Below are 18421 nucleotides of genomic sequence, written 5' to 3'. Positions count from 1 at the left end.
CAGGCCAGAGATGAGAGCGTGGCGCGTCTGGGCTGGGCTGGAGGACTCGGGGAGGCCAGAGGTGCGGCTGACTGAGGCACTTGGGTCACAGCAGGGGGGACTTTGTGCTGTGAAGCAGAATGGTTTCAACCTGGTGACGGCGCCCATATGGGATGCCAGCACTGCAGGCAGCGGCTTTACCTGCTATGCCACAGCGCTGGCCACAAGCGTTGTCTGTGGTACTGATCACAGTCGTTACTCTGTATATGGATTCTTTATAATTGATTATGTTTCATTTTACTCCATCTGTAACTTGTATTTTTGTTTATAGTGCCATTTTTGTATGGAAGTTTTCTTTTTAATGTACTTAAGTGTGTCAGTCTTTTCCTTTATAATTTTTTTTTGAAGATGTATTTATTTTACTCAAAAGGTGGAGTTACAGAGAGGGAGAGGGAGGGAGGGAGATGGTGAGAGAGGGAGAGAGAGAGAGAGAGAGAGAGAGAGAGAGAGAGAGAAAGGTCTTCCATCTGCTGGTTTACTCCCCAAATGGCTGTGACTGCTGGAGCTGGACTAGTCTGAAGCCAGGGGCCAGGAGCTTCTTCCAGGTCTCCCACGTGAGTTCAGGGGCCCAAGGACTTGGGCCATCTTCTACTGCTTCCCCAGACACATTAGCAGGGAGCTGGATTGGAAGTGGAGCAGCCGGGACTCGAACTGGTGCTCATAGGGGCTTAACTCACTACGCTACAGCGTCAGCCCCTGTTTTAATTTCTTACCTGAGAACTCCCTCCCTATTCCACAGAGAGACACTAATTTTTGTCCTAAATATTGCTTAGGTTTCGCTTTTTGTACATTATGATCTTTAATTTACCTTGAATTTATCCATGATACCGATATGAGATATATAAAATCAATTACAGAATCATGGATCAACGACATTACCATTTCTCCTTTTTCACACCATTGCTGTTACCCTTTGAACATGGATCTCTTTCTGTTGTGTTCCAGTTTTGTCTCTCTCTGGATCACATGATACCCACCACCTAAATTGCTATTAATTCCTAGTAATATCATACTGTCTGCTAAGACAAGGCTCCCTAGATTGGTTTTGTTAACACTCTCTTGGTTATTGGTTCCTTGTTCTTCTATATGGATATAAAAATTATTCTTTAAAAAAGGATTTTTTTAATCTTTATAATGCTAGGTATTCTCATCTTTGAATAGGGTATATTGTTATATCTCCTTTATTTAGGTCTTCTTGTGTGTTCTTCAATAATATTTTATCATTTTCTCCATGAAGGTCTTACATATCTATGTTAATTTCCTGTTTTTAATGAGACTGCCCTTAGAGTTTTGTGAAATATAAGTAGCCAGTTGTCATAATACCATTTATATTTATTGACTAGTTGATTTCCCTACCCATTTTTCATGCCACTTCTGACAACATGGATCTGCTGAGTTGTGTTCAATTCATGTTTTTGTCCCAATGTTGTTATCATACTAGATTACTGTAACTTTAAACTCATGTAATAATACACATTTCTGCTTTAGATTTTCTACTGATTCTCTTTATCAAATTAAAATAAACTTGTATTCTTAAATTGTCAAAAGTTTTATTTGTGAATGAGTTTTCAGTAGATATGTGTATTATTATGTGTTTAAAGCTAGTTTCTTTATCAATGAATTTTATTTATTAATATTTAGGCTATTTCTATATTGATAAATGGGCTCAATCTAATTTTTATCTTTTATGTTGTTTTTGTAAACCTTTGGTATTGATTCTATGTCTCAAAATTAATTTGTGATTATTCTCTCTTTTTTTTTAAAGATTTATTTATCTATTTGAAGGGTAGAGATACAGAGAGAAGGGAAAGAGAAGAGCACTTCCATCTGCTGGTTCACTCCCCAAACGGCCACACAGCCAGGGCTGGGCCAGGCCAGGAGCTTCTTCCCAGTCTCCCACATACGCAGCGGGGGCCCAAGCACTTGGGCCATTTTCTGCTGCTTTCCCAGGCCATAGCAGAGAGCTGGATCAGAAGTAGAGCAGCCAGGACTTGAACCTGTGCCCAGCACTGCAGATGGAAGCTTAACCTGCTACGCCACAGTGCTGGCCCTCTTTTTTTTTTTTTTTTTTCTTAAGAAAGGAGTCAGGCTGGCGCCGCAGCTCACTAGGCTAATCCTCCGCCTTGCGGCGCCGGCACACCGGGTTCTAGTCCCGGTTGGGGCACCGATCCTGTCCTGGTTGCCCCTCTTCCAGGCCAGCTCTCTGCTATGGCCCTGGAGTGCAGTGGAGGATGGCCCAAGTGCTTGGGCCCTGCACCCCATGGGAGACCAGGATAAGCACCTGGCTCCTGCCATCGGATCAGCGTGGTGCGCTGGCCACAGTGCGCCTACCGCGGCGGCCATTGGAGGGTGAACCAACGGCAAAAGGAAGACATTTCTGTCTCTCTCACTGTCCACTCTGCCTGTCAAAAAAAAAAAAAAAAAAAAAAAGGAGTCCCTTACATAGTTTAATAAATTTCTTCTGCAAAATCTTATATAGTCTTAAGTTGGAAGGAGACTTGGATGCTTTTTTAAAAAGATTTATTTATTTATTTGGAAGTCAGACTTAAAAAGAGAGGGAGAGCTTCTGTCTATTGGTTCATTCCCTAGATAGCCACACTGGCCCAGACCAGAGCCAAAAGCTTCACCTGAGTCTCCCATGTGGGTGGCAGGAGCCCAAACAGTTGAGCCATCTTCTGCTTTTCTCAGGCCATTAGCAGGAAGCTGGGTCAGAGATAGAAAAGCTGGGACATGAACCCATGGTACCCACTGACTGCCTTGCCACCGTTTACCATATAGACACAAGTTTGTGTCCTAGTTGCTTTGGATTCAGCTTCCTGCTAATGTTCCTGGGAAGGCAGTGAAAGATGACCCAAGTGCTTGGGCACCTGTACCCGTGTGGGAGACCCAGGTGAAGTTCCTGGCACCTGGCTTCAGCCTGGTCCAGCCCTAGCCGTTGAAACCATCTGGGGAGTGAACCAGTGATGGTAGATCTCTCTCCTGTAACTCTTTCAAATAAATATTTGAAAAGTAATAAAATACAATACAGTCTTTATTATTTGCTACATTTTAAAGGCAAGATTGACAAATCCTTGTGCTTGTACTGATACTCCAAATAAGGCTGCTGTCCAGTGGTTGGTTTGTAGCTAATAGCTACTCCCTCCTCTATTCTAATACTTTCTACTTTTGTACTTAAAACATTGCTTCGCAATTATGTTTATGTTGGTTTTAAGCTTCTGGAGGATGGAGTAATGCTGTATCCGTATTTGTGTGCCAGTGTCCAGCCTGCTGTAGTTCTGCAGTTCTTATATTCTGTAGGATTCTGTATCATTCTGTAATGTTCACATGGTTAGAGAGGTTCACCATTCGTTCCCACAAATCCCTGCCCCAAGCAGGGCTGTTTGGTAGTTGAAGCAAGGCCAGAGTCCTCCAAGGGATTTTGTGTTAGTGCTTCCAGAAGAGGTGCTGTTCATTCTTAGTAGACTCGCTAAGCTGATGGGTTCATCTTTGCCATGAAGGGAATCTGCCTGGGAATGAACTCAACACAGAGGAAAACAAAACCAAGAAATGGAGAGGTTTGATGTTATCAGCTGATGCATGGTCCTGTGCCTGAAGCCAGTGAACCATCCCTGTGACACCTGAAATAATAAATTCTCTCTTTATTGCTTGGGCCAGGTTGAGTTGAAGGCAATCAGACAAGATTTCTGGTAAGACAGCTTAGCTTGTTTCTTCCTGTTACCTTGCTCACTCTTGGGTCAGTTTCTGTCAGCTCCAGGTTTCAAACTACCAGCAAAAATACACATAAAACACTACTGATTCAAGTTAAAGACCAAGGTGTTTATGGTAAGAATATTTCTTCTGATACCAACTGGGAAGTTGACATCATTAGAGAGTTTTGATGAGCTGCTTATAGAATTTGGTTAAGATGAAACTGAAGAGCTTTGTTTCTTTCCAATAGAAAAAAAATTTTTTAAGATTTAATTAGGGGCTGGCACTGTGGCAAAGTAAAGCCACCACCTGCCGTGCCAGCATCCCATAGGGTCGCCGGCTCAAGTTCCACCTGCTCCACTTACAATTCAGCTCTCTGCTGTGGCCTGGGAAAGCAGTAGATGTCCTAAATCCTTGGGCCCCTGCACCCACGCGGGAGACCTGAAGAAGCTCCTATCTCCTGGCTTCAGATCGGCACAGCTCTCGCCATTGAGGCCATTTGGGGAGTGAATCAGCAGATGGAAGACCTCTCTCTATCTCTGCCTTTGCCACTCTGTAACGCTGCCTTTCAAATAAATATTTTTTAAAAAGATATCTTTTTAAAAGACAGAGTTAGAGATCCACTGGTTCACTCCTCAAATGGCCACAATGGCCAGGGCTAGGCCAGACCAAAGTCAGAAACCCAGAGCTGCTTCCGGGTCTTCCACGTGGGTGCCTAGGCCCAAGCACTTAGGCCATCCTCCGCTGCTTTCCCAGGTGCATTTGCAGAATTGGAAGTGGAGCAGCCAGGACTTGAACTGGCACCCATATGGATGCCAGTGCTGCAGGAAGCAGCTTAGCCCACTGCGCCACAGTGCCAGCCCCATATTCCCATTTTCCTTCCAGCCCCCAAGCCACAGAACCACTGACTTAGAAATGGGACATGTATCCAACTCGAATCCCACATTTTTTGGAACAGTGAAGAAAAGGGAAGAAACTAAGCATGAAGCCACAAACCAGTCCTCTAATAGAAACTCTAAGTAAGACAGTCTTTTTTTTTTTTTTTTTTTAAGATTTATTTATTTGAAAGTCAGAGTTACAGAGAATGTAGAACCGGAGAAGGAGGGAAGTCTTCCATCTGCTGGTTCACTCTCAAATGGCTGCAACAGCCAGAGCTGAGCCAATCTTAAGTCAGGAGCTTCTTCCAGGTCTCCCACGCAGGTGCAGGGGCCCAAGGGCTTGGACCATCATCTGCTGCTTTCCCAGGCCATAGCAGAGAGCAGGATCAGAAGTGGAGCAGCTGGATCTCAAACTGGCGCCCATATGGAATGCTGGTGCGGCAGGCCAGGGCTTTAACCTGCTGTGCCATAGCACCAGCCCCAAGGGAGTCCTTTTAACAACATGTACTTAGATTAACCTGGTTTCTTTACTCTGGTGGTCTCTATAGGGCTCTACAGTAGACTCAAGTAAGTAGGCACTTCCTCTCGGATGCTTTTGTGTCCTGGCAACTACACATCTCTAGTAATTTGTGAGAAATTAAAATCTCATTCTGACTCTTGGGAAGAAGGAGAGCAGCACCCTCAAGAATGTGGGTACATGTAAAAGGATGTGTGTATAAAACTGATATGGAAAGATCATTCAGGATATGGTCGATTATAATGTTAAATGCAAAATAGCAATGAATTTATGTTTTATGTAAGAAAATGATATATATTCATATTTAATTGTATTTCTAAAAAATACTGATGAGAAACAAGAAGCCAGTAAAAGTAGTTTCCCACAGTGGGCAGAGGTGGTAGGAAAACAGTGGAAAGGGCAAGGCTTCTATTTCTCAGTGGATCCTGTGACCTATATGATGTACTCGTCATGCACTGCTTCCTGTCCAAGGCTCCCCCAAGCCCTCCTCCTGGCCTGGCAGATGCAGAAGCCACTTCTCTCACCCCTGCCAATGAAGGTGAATAAAGGACATGGTCACACAGCAATGCCTTTATAAGAGGAAATTTTATTGTTAATTATTTACCTTAATAGTTTCAGAAAGAGGAACAGGTTTAGCTCAGTCCAACATGATTGGCAGTTGGCAAAATCTAGTGAAGCAAGTGTTCTGATTGCTAAGGATTTAATTTGGATGCTTTTACTACTTAGCCATCTAACACTTCAAACATAATCCAGAGTAAATGCAGCATCTCCTTCCCTTTCACTTTAATACAGCACCTACCTCATTTCAGTATGGAAATATCTTCATTAAATACGATGCCCAGAGGAACACGTTCCCTGGACAGTACAGCCATGAGGACAGTGCACAAAAAGAAAAACTCAAAATAAAACTCTGTATGATAATTTACTAATCTAAGGAAACAAAACCTTCCAATATATTAAGAAATAAATCCAGTTACAAATGCACTAATAGGTCTATGTGAAGAGGTCTGGTTTAACTGAAAATGGCCGGCTATTTACAAGATACACAAGCAGGAACGGTGCACCTAACCCAGCACTGGCCCTCAGAAGCCAAAAGTATTCTCTCCGCTGTAGGCCACATACAAGAATCCATCTTCATCTTTTTCTTTCTCATAAAGCTGTCCCATGGTTAGGCTTGAAAGAGAAAAACAGAAAACATCATTGAAAACCGGGGTCCAGGTGTCAGGGATAAGGAACTTGATCTTCAGTGTAGGTAGTAAAAGGAATGTGGCCCATAATCCTGTTTTACAAAAGAGAAGTAGAGCCCTGTAGAGCCTGGGGATAAATTAGGAATCCAGAGGTGATGCCAGGATCAAAGTTTCTATCTTCCAGCCCAGAAACATTCCACTCACCCTAACATTAAGCAAATCCTATAAAGCCAGCAGTAGACAGGTTCTGGTTAGCGCCTAAATTTTCTTTTTCTTTTCTTTTTTTTTCTTTCTTTGTGAGGCAGAGAAAGAGACCTCCTATCTACTAGTTCACTCCCCAGATGCCTGCAATGTCCTGACCTGGGCCATTGCCAAAGCTAGGAACAAAATTAAGGTCTCTCACATGAGTGGCAGGAACCCAGTTACTTGAGCCATCACCACTGCCTCCCAGAGTCTACACTGACAGAAAGCTGGAGTCAGGAACGGACCCCATGCACTTTGATACGGGACACAGATGTCTCAACAATTAAGCCAAATGCCTCCTCCTGAATGCCTTTTATTTACATATTTGAAAAGCAGAGTGACAGAGGATAGAAGAGATCTTCCATCTGCTGGTTCACTCCCCAAATGCCTGCAACAGCCTGGTCTGGGGCCAGACCAAAGCTGAGAGCCAGGAACTCCAAGTGGGTCTCTCATGTGGATAACAGGCATTCATCTGCTGCCTCCCAAGTGCATTAGCAGGAAGCTGAATCGGGAATGGAGCAGCCAGAAGTCAACCCCAGGTACTGCAATACAGGATGCAGGCATCTCAAGGGGCAGCTTTGGAGCAGGTACACCATAATGGCCACCTCTCCTGAATGCCTTTTAAATGACAAGGACTTAGGGAAAAAGGAAAAAAAAAAAAAAAACAACAAACAACAACTAAGCATAACGAAGAGCCCAAGAGGCCATTCCTGTGTGGGTGAAGAACCCTGGTAAGGGAGAATATATTGAGCTGTCTTCTTCAGCCGATTTAACTGAACATTCACAATCTGTCCTTTATATGATCGGCAGTAGTGGGGTCACTCCTGTAGAATCTCCTGGGCCCAAACCCCTGCACCCTCAGAAATATGTATCAGCATCACCAAAGAAAAGTTAATTCCTTCACATATCATGCAAAAAAAATTCCATTTTATCTGAGATCCAGAAATAGACACGCCACAGCTACACACGTGTGGGTGAGAAAGCTGGCTTTCCCTAACTGTAAAACAGACTGCAGCAGAGACCTAACCGAGCTCTGCCATGAAACGGAGTGATCCAGAGTGAGACTAGTAACACTGGGAAGCCTGTGCGAGCCCTGGCCACGTGATTATACTACTTGAAATGAGCACGTGGCAAATGTTAGCGTGACCAAGAGTGGTGAGATGAACCAGAAGTAGCAGTGAGAGGTCCAATCCGAGAGCTGGCTCAGGATGTCTGGAGTCACCAGCCCAGAAGACTGATGATAACATCCAGGTCTCAGTAAACCAAGGCCAGAGGGAGGATCAGAGGGGTCAGGAGCTTGGTAATGACTGCCCCACCGTGCTGCTTTACTCCTGGGGGGCTGGGGGTGGGACCAACATGTGAACAGGCGCTCAGGTCACGCCTAGAAAGGGGGAGCTTTTCCTTTCCTATTCTCCCTGCCTCCTCTGCAAGTTTAGCTTGGATGGCTGTGTGGGCAGATGAATTATTAAGTAACAACGCAGGGGTGTGAATACAAAATGGCCTGCCCTCGGCATCTTCTGCAAGAAACCGAGTGCTCCCTGCGAGCATTTCTTAACCTACAATTTGTGAAATATCAGCCCCCTTGAACAGCACCATCTAAAAGAAGTGTCTATTGGTAGAAATGTCCTGTGGCATCGCTGTCCAGCTCAGCAGCTGCCAGCTACGTTCAGACTTGAAATGGGGCTCATATGAACTGGATGTGCTTTGTGAATCACACACAAGGATTCAAAATATCTCCACTGGTTACATGCTGAAATCACAAAATTTTGGTTAAATAAAATTTACTAATTTTACCCAGTTTTACTTTTTTAATGTAGCTACTAGATGTTGAAGTTACATGTAGAGGGAGGAGCCCGTGCTCACGAGAGCTAGAACGGTGGATTCAACCATTGCACTTCACAGCCACTGGGGAGCTTTAACATCACGCCTGAGCTCCAGCCTGGACCAGTCCAATCACCATCTCTGGAGGCATACCCAGGCATCAGTGTGCTTCTAAGTGCCCAGATGAGCCCGTGTGTAAGCAGGTAGAGAAAGAGAAGCCTGACACCTACTTCTACATGAGTAGGAAGTAGGGGCACAAGCCAGGAAGTGGGGAAATGCCAGCAACTAGCAGAAAAGTTTGAACAAGCAGCTGAGGCTGCCAAGATTCCCACATGGAGTTTGGGAATGCCTACATTCCTAGGAATAAGGCTAATGGGAAAACAGCTACAGCTGCTGCCCCCACTCTATCCCACTTAGAGTAAGTGTCCAGGATGACCTTAATGACAGCTTTTTTTTTTTTTTTTTTTTTTTGACAGAGACGGAGAGAAAGGTCTTCCTTCCGCTGGTTCACCCCCCAAATGCCGCTACGGCTGGAACTATGCCGATCCAAAGCCAGGAGCCAGGCGCTTCTTCTTGGTCTCCCATGTGGGTGCAGGGCCCAAGCACTTGGGCCATCCTCCATTGCACTCCCGGGCCACAGCAGAGAGCTGGACTGGAAGAGGAGCAACCGGGACTAGAACCCAGTGCCCACAAGGGATGCCAGTGCCGCAGGCAGAGGATTAACCAAGTGAGCCACGGTGCCGGCCCCAATGACAGCTATCTTAATACCTCACCTCAACTATTATCAATTGAGTAGCAATTAGCAGTAGTAGACATGTGTGCTTGTGATAAGTCTGGTTCCATTTGAGTAAGTTTCTGTTCTTTTTTTTTTTTTTAGATTTTATTTATTTGAAAGGAGTTACAAAGAGAGGTAGAAACAGAGAGGTCTTCCATCCACTGGTTCACACCCCAGATAGCTGCAACGGACACAGCTGTGCCAATCTGAAGCCAGGAGCCAGGAGCTTCCTCCAGGTCTCCCACACGGGTGCAGGAGCCCAAGGATTTGGGCCATCTTCTACTGTTTTCCCAGGCCATAGCGGAGAGCCAGATCAGAAGAGGAGCAGCTGGGACTAGAACCGGCGCCCATATGGGATGCCGCTGCTTCAGGCCAGGACACTAACCTGCTATGCCACAGCACCAGCCCCTAAGTTTCTGTTCTTTTCCTGACAAGTTGGAAGCCCCAGGGCAATGACTCAAGTCCCACTGCTAACGCAGACATCCTTAAAGGGCTTCATAAACACCAGGGGCCTGTCCCAGACTCCCTAGCTGGGATGATACTAAGGCAGGCTGAGATCCGAGCCCTGATCCTTGGTAGGAAAGAGGACACATATCATGTGGCCTTCATGCCTTTCTACCTTTAGATTCCACTGTCTTTTTTTTTTCTTTTTTTATTTTAAGGGCATTGGTTGGAGGGCAAAGTCTGTGGGTCATAGATTCTTTTTTTTTTTTTTTTTTTGACAGGCAGAGTGGATAGTGAGGAGAGAGACAGAGAGAAAGGTCTTCCTTTTTGCTGTTGGTTCACCCTCCAATGGCCGCTGCGGCTGGCGCATCGTGCTGATCTGAAGCCAGGAGCCAGGTGCTTCTCCTGGTCTCCCATGCGGGTGCAGGGCCCAAGGACTTGGGCCATCCTCCACTGCCTTCCTGGGCCATAGCAGAGAGCTGGCCTGGAAGAGGGGCAACCGGGATAGAATCCGGCACCCCAACCGGGACTGGAACCCGGTGTGCCGGCGCTGCAAGGCGGAGGATTAGCCTGTTAAGCCACAGCGCCGGCCTAGATTCCACTGTCTTTTAAGAAAAAGTTGAGGGGCTGGCACTGTGGTGTACTGGGTAAAGCAGCTGCAGCTGCCTGCAGCGCCGGCATCCCGCATGAGTGCAAGTTTGAGACCCAGCTGCTCCACTTCTGATCCAGCTCTCTGCTATGGCCTGGTAATGCAGCAGAAGATGGCCCAAGTCTATGGGCCTCGGTATCCATGTGGGAGACCCAGAAGAAGCTCCTGGCTTCGGGTCTGCCCAGCCCCAGCTGCTATGGCCATTTCGGAGTGAACCAGCGGGTGGAAGAGATTCTCTCTCTCTCTCTGCCTCTTCCTCTGTAACTCTGCCTTTCAGATAAATAAATCAAAAAACAAAAAAAACTCAATGAGACTAACATTTTTAAAAAAAATTGAGTGTATCAGCTTGTTTAAGCAGTACCTTGGCAGCTAGAGAAGCTAATAATAAAAATCCTAATTACAATAGCAAACACTTAGGTGCCAGGCACTGCTGTGTGTTATATCTACTAACTTTATCCTTGCAAAAGTCTTACAAGGTAGGCACTGTTGTAATCCAGAGTTCGCAGGTGAGAAAACTAAGGCATAGATGAATTAAATAATTCACCCCAGGCTACAAGACCAGGAGACCTTCTAACCACCGAGCTGTGCTAACTCCCACCGTGTTCTACTGACCCAGCATCAGTGGAGTCCTTGTACCTCCTGCAGAGTCTTCCTGAGAACAGCGCTTCCCAGGTGTACAAATGTGTACACAGTCACCCAGCTGTCCAGCTCCCAGCTAGGGTCACTGCTGCCAGCCACTGTAGCACTAGATAGCACGGTCTTAGCTCTTTCCTTCAGATCCTGTAACTCAGCTACCAGATGGTATGCCTAATGACTTAAAGAGCCCCAAACCCTTCTTTTTTTTTTTTTTTTTTTTTGATAGGCAGAGTGGACAGTGAGAGAGAGACAGAGAGAAAGGTCTTCCTTTTGCCGTTGGTTCACCCTCCAATGGCCGCCGCAGTAGCGCACTGCGGCCAGCGCACCGCACTGTTCCGATGGCAGGAGCCAGGTGCTTATCCTGGTCTCCCATGGGGTGCAGAGCCCAAACACTTGGGCTATCCTCCACTGCACTTCCTGGCCACAGCAGAGAGCTGGCCTGGAAGAGGGGCAACCGGGACAGGATCGGTGCCCCGACCGGGACTAGAACCCGGTGTGCCGGCGCCGCAAGGCGGAGGATTAGCCTGTTGAGCCACGGCGCCGGCCCAAACCCTTCTTTTCTGTCCTCAACCTCATGTGGAAACCTCACTTAGCTGCCAGCAGCACTGTGTCCTTACTTTAGGGATATCCCTGGGCAGTGGTGAACACCTGCCAGACTCAGGTTTCACTGACCGCCATGAAACATCTACAGTGTACTGGTTTGAAATTAGCACTTAAGGGATTGGACCACATACATGCAGTCAGACTGACTTGGCCTGGAGCCAGAAGGGGCTGGGCCGCATACTCAAGTGCATGTAGGCGTGGAAGGGGGCCACCAAGATGTGACCCTAGTCAGCAGGCAGCTGGTGTGCCAGCCTAAGACACATTCTACAAACCTCTCAGAATCCTAAGGCCTGAGCCACACGGCACCGGGCAGGCCACAGAGCGCTGCTGGAATGCCCCAGGGCCTGAGGCAGGGGCAGCTCTGTGTTACCAGGAGGTGGCTGGAGAAGACAGAAAAATGGCCTCTGACCCCCGTACTAATGCCCACTCCACACTGTGACACCAAGGACTCTTGCAAACACTGCCTCCTTCCAAACTCTGGTCTAATGAAAGAAAGGGGAAAGCCAATGGCAGGTTTAAACCATGAAGCCTATCTGAAGTGAGAGGCCCTTGACGTATTAAGTGAGGTGAACCTAAATTGCCCCCTAAAACCGTACTCTCCCCTACTCCATTCAAGGTAACATGGATCCAGGAAAAACCATGTCTCCAATGGGGAAACTAACCAATAAAAACCACAAATGTAAGTAGGCACCATCTCCAGGAATGACCACATTGCTCAGGGCAAACACTAGTTTTCTGCTACTCAAAATTCTGTGAATTATGAGAGGTTGACCTACGATCCTGTGGCACCTGAGCCCTGGCTCTGACCAAGGACAAGTCATGGAGGCTGTGCGCCCTGCCTGACTGCTGAGCTGGCTGCGCCGGGGAGCACATCTGGCCAGCCATCTGCAGAGGAGCTGATAGGTTTCCTCTCAACCTGGACTTCTCTGCCAGCAGAGCAAGGGGGCTGGGTGAGGAAGAGACCAAGGACCACTACCATGGGTCCTGGGAAGGCACTAGCCACAAAGTAAAAGTGAATGCGGGCCTGAAGATTGTAAAATATAAAGATTAACTATTAGTTGGTTGTTTTTACCAGATTTTTAAAATATAAACTTATTGAAAAGGTATTTACCTATAAATTTTCGAAAGTGCTGATTTAAGCACATTTCTTTCTTTATTCTTTTTTTTTTTTTTTTTTTTTTTTGACAGGCAGAGCAGACAGTGAGAGAGACAGAGAGAAAGGTCTTCCTTTGCTGTTGGTTCACCCTCCAATGGCTGCTGCGGCCGGCTGGCTGTGGCCAGCGCACTGCGCTGATCCAAAGCCAGGAGCCTGGTGCTTCTCCTGGTCTCCCATGGGGTGCAGGGCCCAAGCACTTGGGCCATCCTCCACTGCACTCACAGGCCACAGCAGAGAGCTGGCCTGGAAGAGGGGCAACCGGGACAGAATCCAGCGCCCCGACTGGGACTAGAACCTGGTGTGATGGTGCCGCAGGCAGAGGATTAGCCTAGTGAGCCGCGGCGCCGGCCAGCACATTTCTAAATATAAAAGATGGACTATAATATATGACATCCTTTTACTTAAGCCCTCTTTTAAAGATTTACTTAAAAGGTAAAGCAACAGAGAGATCCTTCATTCACTGGTTTTCTCCACACATTGCCTCAACAGCCAGATCTGGGCCAGGCCAAAGCCAAAAGTCAGAAACCCCATCCTGGTCTCTCACATGGGGGAAAAGGGCCCAAGCACTTGGGCCATATTCTGCTGCCTTCCCAGGAGCATTAGCAGGAAGCTGGATTGGAAGCAGAGTAACTAGGACTTGAACCGGCACATATGCCAGCATCACAAGCCACAGCTTAACCTGCTGCACCCAAACACAAGGCCATATTTAAGACTGGAGTCTTGGGGCCAGCACTGTGGTGTAGCAAGTAAAGCTGCCACCCGCAGTGCCGGCATCCCATATGGGCGTTGGTTCAAGTCTCAGCTGCTCTTCTTCCAATCCAGCTCTCTGCTATGGCCTGGGAAAGCAGTAGAAGATGCCCAAGTCCTTGGGCCTCTGCACCTGCTTGGGACACCAGGAAGAAGCTCCTGGCTCCTGATCGGCACAGCTTTGGCCATTGTAGCCAACTGGGGATTGAACCAGCGGATGGAAGACCTCTCTATCTCTCTCTGCCTCTCCTTCTCTTTCTGTGTAACTCTGACTTTCATATAAATAAATTAAAAAAAAAAAAAGTCTTAAGATTGAGAAGCAGCTAAACATCACAGGTTTCCCCATGTCAAATTATAACATCCTGGAGATTTTGTTTTAGTAATATACTACAGTTTCTTTTCTAAACAAGGGAGCAACAGGACTCTTATCTGCATTCTAAACGAAAGACCAAAGACTAGGTCTGGGTTCCCTGTAAGGCCACAACTGGGATCCTTGTACACTGGTGTTCTTTCTCAAGTTCCGTCTGTACCAAGGCACAGTTCCCCTTCTGGTTTTCACCTGATTCTGATGCGGGAATCTAGGCAGAGAATTCAGCTTTGCAATGCTGAAGGGAAAGGCAGTTGAGATTCCCCCCAGTTACAGCAAAACAAGAACTCTGAATCAAGGAAGTGAAACAGGGATTTGCCTCGGCCTCTGTTTCGAGAATCAACATTTCATACTACCTTCACAGTAACGTGACATTTATGCGGCGAGCACCTGTGTCCCTCTGTAGCAGAAATACCCGAAGTCACTGCCTCTGGCTCAGGCATAAGTGATCCTCGTGCAGACCTGCCAGTGAGGGGAGGGATGGGCTCACAGGTCTGGATACACCCTTTCTCTCCTCTGACCTTCCCCACGCTCTCGGTAGACGACAAGCACTGGGAGGAGGTTTAAGGAAGCTCCTCTCTCCACTAAGGAGGGCTGGAAGAGCTGAGGTGGAGGCCGCTAACTGCCTGGGGGGAGCGGGGGAGGAGGAGGAGCTGAGTCACACTTGAAGGGGACCCTGGCACCCTGTGTTGCTAAGGGGTAATTATATTTGCATATAGCCTGATGACGTCACATGCCTCTTTTGTTTATAAACAAATTTGTAAGAATAAAATCCTCAGATGAACAAGTGGCTGCATCGGTGCGGGGTGAGAAGTCATTACTGGGGCCAGAAGTGCTGAGGGGCTGGGCAGAAGGGCGGTGGCTCCAAACACCCTTCACTCCTGCAGGGTAGGATCTGGGCTCCTGGCAGGTTTGTCCTAAAATCCTGACAGCAGTCTACCGCACTCAGTTTCAGGGTGGGTTCTCCGCAGGTCAGAAAGGCAAATGGGGTGAAAAACTGGCCGTGAAGCAGCCCTGAGAAACATTTTTCATTTCCAATTCTATTTATACCTCAGGGGTACAGGGGGAGGAGCAGTTGGTAAGACTCGTAGCCATTTTAATTGCTAGACTTCTGTGGAGCCCTCGGAGTAAGCTTAATGTCTCCAGAAGCCTGCTTCATTTCCTTCAGGTACTAGAGACGCAGAATCAAGGAAAATAAACTGTCGCAGCCCAGGCTCCTACTTCCCCCACTAAGCCACCACCCCCTGCGAGGAGGAAACACAGGGTCAGCAAGACTGCAGGAGTCGCAGGGTTCTCAGGAAGATTCGCCTCCTCCGCTACCTTAAGGGAAGCTGAGTGACCACGGCTGCCCAAGGCTTTCTCCCCTGAGGAGGAGTACACCCAGGAACACAGTGCCCAGAGGCCCGCAAGGAAGAACCGACAGTGACAAGATCCCTCAGAGGTAGCAGACCAGTGGTGCCCAGCACCAGTGGTGCTCCTCAAGCTGGATGCTGGCCTTAGCATAGAGGCCTCCATTTCTCCCCGCTCTGCCTCGCTACCAGCACTAGGAAGCAGAGCTAAGTGGAGATCAGGAAGGAGGAAGTAAGACCAAAGCCAGAGCGTTCCAGCTGTAGCAGAAATAAGGTCTGGAATCTGGCTTAGGCCTCTTCTGGGTATTTCAGATTTTTAAAAGGAACGCATTTTAGCGACACTGGTCTAGTTCCTAGGGCATCTCAAAGCTTCAGTTTTTAGAATTACTACTCTGCAGGACATCAAAGGAAACCTTGTTTGGGTCACTAAGGGAAGATGTGGCCAGGAACTCATATTCAGCAAAAAGGTGGGGTCCAGAATCTGGCTCCAGACCTGGAAGTGCCCAATCAGTAAAGGCAATGGAGTGACCAGGAGTGTAGGCTGAGCCAGTCCCTGTGCCCCATTCCAAGAGGACTGAGGCCTGGCCTGTCAATTATACCAAAAAGGGGAACTGTGACAGTCCTGCCTAGATTCAGGCCCCAAGTTACAACTGAATCCCAAGGGCGGCTTCCAGGCAGCACAGCACTCTGACAGTCAAAGCACGAGGTGCCAAGGCCGGCAAAAGTGCATCAAGAGACCTCACAGCCTTCACTGAACAGCAGCCATTTCATCAGGCACGTCACGTGCCTCGTGTTTATAAACACACTTGTAAGAATAAAATTCTCAAATGAGCAAGTGGCTGCATCAAGTGTGGGGTAAGAAGTCATGGACTGGGGCCAGAAGTGCTGGGGCTGGGCGCTAGTCTCACCAAGGCAAAGAGCTGACGGAACTGAAGGGAAGCAAGCAGGTGACTAACTGAAGCTGAGCCCAGGAGGGCCCAGAGCTCTTGACAGAGCAGCAGGGGCGACTGCATCAGTCCCGTGGAGAAACCTCGTTCTACCTACGGCTTACGCCGACGTGCGTGCTCGACTATTTTTCAATATTCTTGGGTGGCTGAGCTGGGTTTCTTTCTTTCTTTTTCTTCAGTCTAGGCTTCATTCTATTTTCTTAATCCAAAGTGCACTCCCATTTATTGCAGCCCTTTCTTGTTTCCCGGGCGCTCCTGGTGTCAGGGACCATAAAACCCAGATTCCAGTCAGATCCCGAGGCCCCCAAGGTTGGGTCGAGTTAAGCAGCCGAGCAGACATCCCCCTCAGAGGTCTACGTGGCCAGTGCCTCTCACCTGGACTGTGGGACCGTCTTGTCCACGAACAGGAAGATGGCCTTTTCAGAAGGGAGCTGGATCCTTTTCCTGATGATCCACATGAACTGAGCCACAGTAATGTCAGATGGAACCAAGTACTTCCGTTTGTCAATGTCGACAATCTGGGAGCCTGAGACTTTTTCCACAATCACCTGGGAAAGTAAAGAGAAGTCAAGGCTGGGTTTCTTCCCGTGAGGCTCTTCCCTCACGTTGGCGGGGCGCTGATGGGCAGAGTGTGGGCAAGGCGGTGGGTGGGAAACTGCCGAGCCTGGCCAGACCCCGCTGGCTCCAGCAGCCACACGCTCTGGACGTTAGGAGCTGCTACACATCTATCACGGAGAAACAGTAAGTGCTTCTCTGTGGTCAATTAAGCCTCTCATCCTGATCGCGGCATGCCCAACAAACAGCTACCAAGGCTTTCAGCATCTCATCTGGGCAGATCTGAGCATACCTGGTGGGTGTTTCCTGTACAGCCTCTTCCTTCAGGACCCCAGAATGGACCCACCTCCACGCTACAGAGCTGAGGGCCCACGGACACAGCAGGCAAGCACGGATGCGCTGCTGGGCTGCCTGGCAGGCTCCTCGGGTGGCCTGTTGCTTCTCTGGACAGCTTTCAGGTCTGTGCCCTCCCCAGGGGAACTGTACGCAAGCGAAGAGATGCAAGAACAGGCCCTGACGGCCTTTCCAAACCAACACGGACCACAAACTACAGGCGCGAACGCATCACTGATTAAAAGGAGACCCGGGAGAAGGGACTCCCCGCAGCTGGGCCGCGACTTCGGTCAGGCAAGATGACATGGTCCCTGTGCGTAAGAGGAACCAGAAGTCCGCGAACCCGAGACGCAAAGTGAAACATGCGACGTCCCGAAACCGAAGGGCCGCTTCCAGGACCACGGCGATTCCCTCGGCCACCGTTCCCAAAAGTGGCAGTGACCTGTTGCCCTGTCCTAGAACATCGTTCCTTACGTAATTGGCCAGGGAGCCCTGGGGCTGTAGACAGCTCGCTGGCCTAGATCGGGAGATTCAGCACTGAGGCACCTGAACAGCACCAGCCCCAGCCCCTCGCACCCCGCCCGACCGCCCAACCCTGGGCGGGGGGCCGCCGGCCACGCCAAGCGGGGTCCGGAGCCTCAGCGCGTCCAGGGCTGCACAGCTGGGCCCGGTCGGCGCTCCTGGGCGAGGGGGCGGGGAGTCCCACACTCACCGGGACCCGGTCGGGGTATTTCGCTCGGATCTTCGCCGATTCCACGCATCTGTGTTCTGCGAGAGAAACACACCGGGCTGACGGCGGCGCCTGCCCGCCGGGCCGGGCCCCAGGCCCTCGCGGGCCTCCTCCCCCGGCGACCTGCGCAAGCCCCGGCCCTCGTCCGGCTGTCTCCGCGAGCGCGGTCCTCCGCCCCCCGGCTCCCGGAGAAGGGGCCGCACCGGGCCGCACCGGGCCAGGGGGCGGCTGCCCGCGGCCCGGGCCCCCGCGACCCGCGCCCGGAGCGCAGCACCTGCCCCGCCCGGCCCGGCCCAGGGCGGCCCGAGTGGGGGAGGGGGCCCCCGCCGCCCCGACTCCCCGCGGGCCCCGGCCGGCGGCCGAGAGCTTACCGAGCGAGTGGTCCTCCTTGAACATCCACTTCATGGCGGCGGCGGCGAGGGGACGCAGCCGGCTCTCGGGAGCCGCGGAGTTCAGCGAACCGACCACAACAACAACGACGGCAGCGACTACACGGCAGGCGGGACTTCCGGCTGCCGGAGCCTAGCAACTGGCAGGGGGCGGGGCTTCCGGCGCCGCTCTAGGGGGCGGGGCCGCACTCGGGGCGCAGGGGGAGAGCGGGCTGTGGCGCTGGTGGCCCGGGTGTCTGGAGGGCTGCTGGCTCCTGGGTGGGGGGAGGACTGCTGGAGGACCTGTGACGGGGTGGGGCGCCAGGGCAGGCTAGGTCTGATGCGGAAGGCTTTTGGGGGGCGTGGCTGAGAGGCGAGGGCTCTCAGGGT

At 49.6% G+C, this 18421-nt stretch overlaps 2 protein-coding genes across 9 annotated transcripts in view; one reads left to right on the top strand and one right to left on the bottom strand.

Moving 5' to 3' along the window:
* ADAT1 (adenosine deaminase tRNA specific 1) overlaps positions 1-9867 on the top strand; it is a 52195-nt gene extending 42328 nt beyond the window's left edge. For 4 of the 8 annotated variants that reach the window (XM_062177412.1, XM_062177410.1, XM_062177411.1 and 1 more), the window contains exon 10: positions 8849-9170. In XM_062177412.1, the coding sequence (XP_062033396.1) occupies positions 8849-9095 (247 nt within the window). In that variant the 3' untranslated portion in view covers positions 9096-9170. Of the gene's footprint in view, positions 1-8848 lie in introns of all 8 variants that reach the window. The other 4 variants (XM_062177419.1, XM_062177418.1, XR_009864465.1 and 1 more) reach the window with 3 other exon arrangements.
* Positions 5688-18175, bottom strand: GABARAPL2 (GABA type A receptor associated protein like 2). Its single transcript, XM_062177421.1, has 4 exons — positions 18035-18175; positions 17646-17701; positions 16421-16593; positions 5688-6294 (listed from the first exon to the last, which is right to left on the bottom strand). Exons 1-4 carry the CDS (start codon positions 18066-18068, stop codon positions 6204-6206), a joined length of 354 nt encoding a protein of 117 aa, XP_062033405.1. The 5' UTR covers positions 18069-18175; the 3' UTR covers positions 5688-6203.
* Positions 18176-18421: the final 246 nt, after the last annotated feature.

The sequence above is a fragment of the Lepus europaeus genome, chromosome 19 (genome assembly GCF_033115175.1).
Source record: "Lepus europaeus isolate LE1 chromosome 19, mLepTim1.pri, whole genome shotgun sequence".
Lineage (NCBI taxonomy): Eukaryota > Metazoa > Chordata > Mammalia > Lagomorpha > Leporidae > Lepus > Lepus europaeus.
Note: the sequence above shows the minus strand (reverse complement) of the source record. Positions and strands in the feature narration are given on the sequence as shown.

Bases quoted from the DNA above. Each gene is read 5' to 3' on its own strand.
- GABARAPL2 (XM_062177421.1), bottom strand. From the start codon at position 18,068: ATGAAGTGGATGTTCAAGGAGGACCACTCGCTCG. The intron at 17,702-18,034 runs GTAAGCTCTCGG...TTTCTCTCGCAG, and splicing joins CAAGGAGGACCACTCGCTCG to AACACAGATGCGTGGAATCG. The intron at 6,295-16,420 runs GTGAGAGGCACT...TTCTCTTTCAAG, and splicing joins AAGACGGTCCCACAGTCCAG to CCTAACCATGGGACAGCTTT.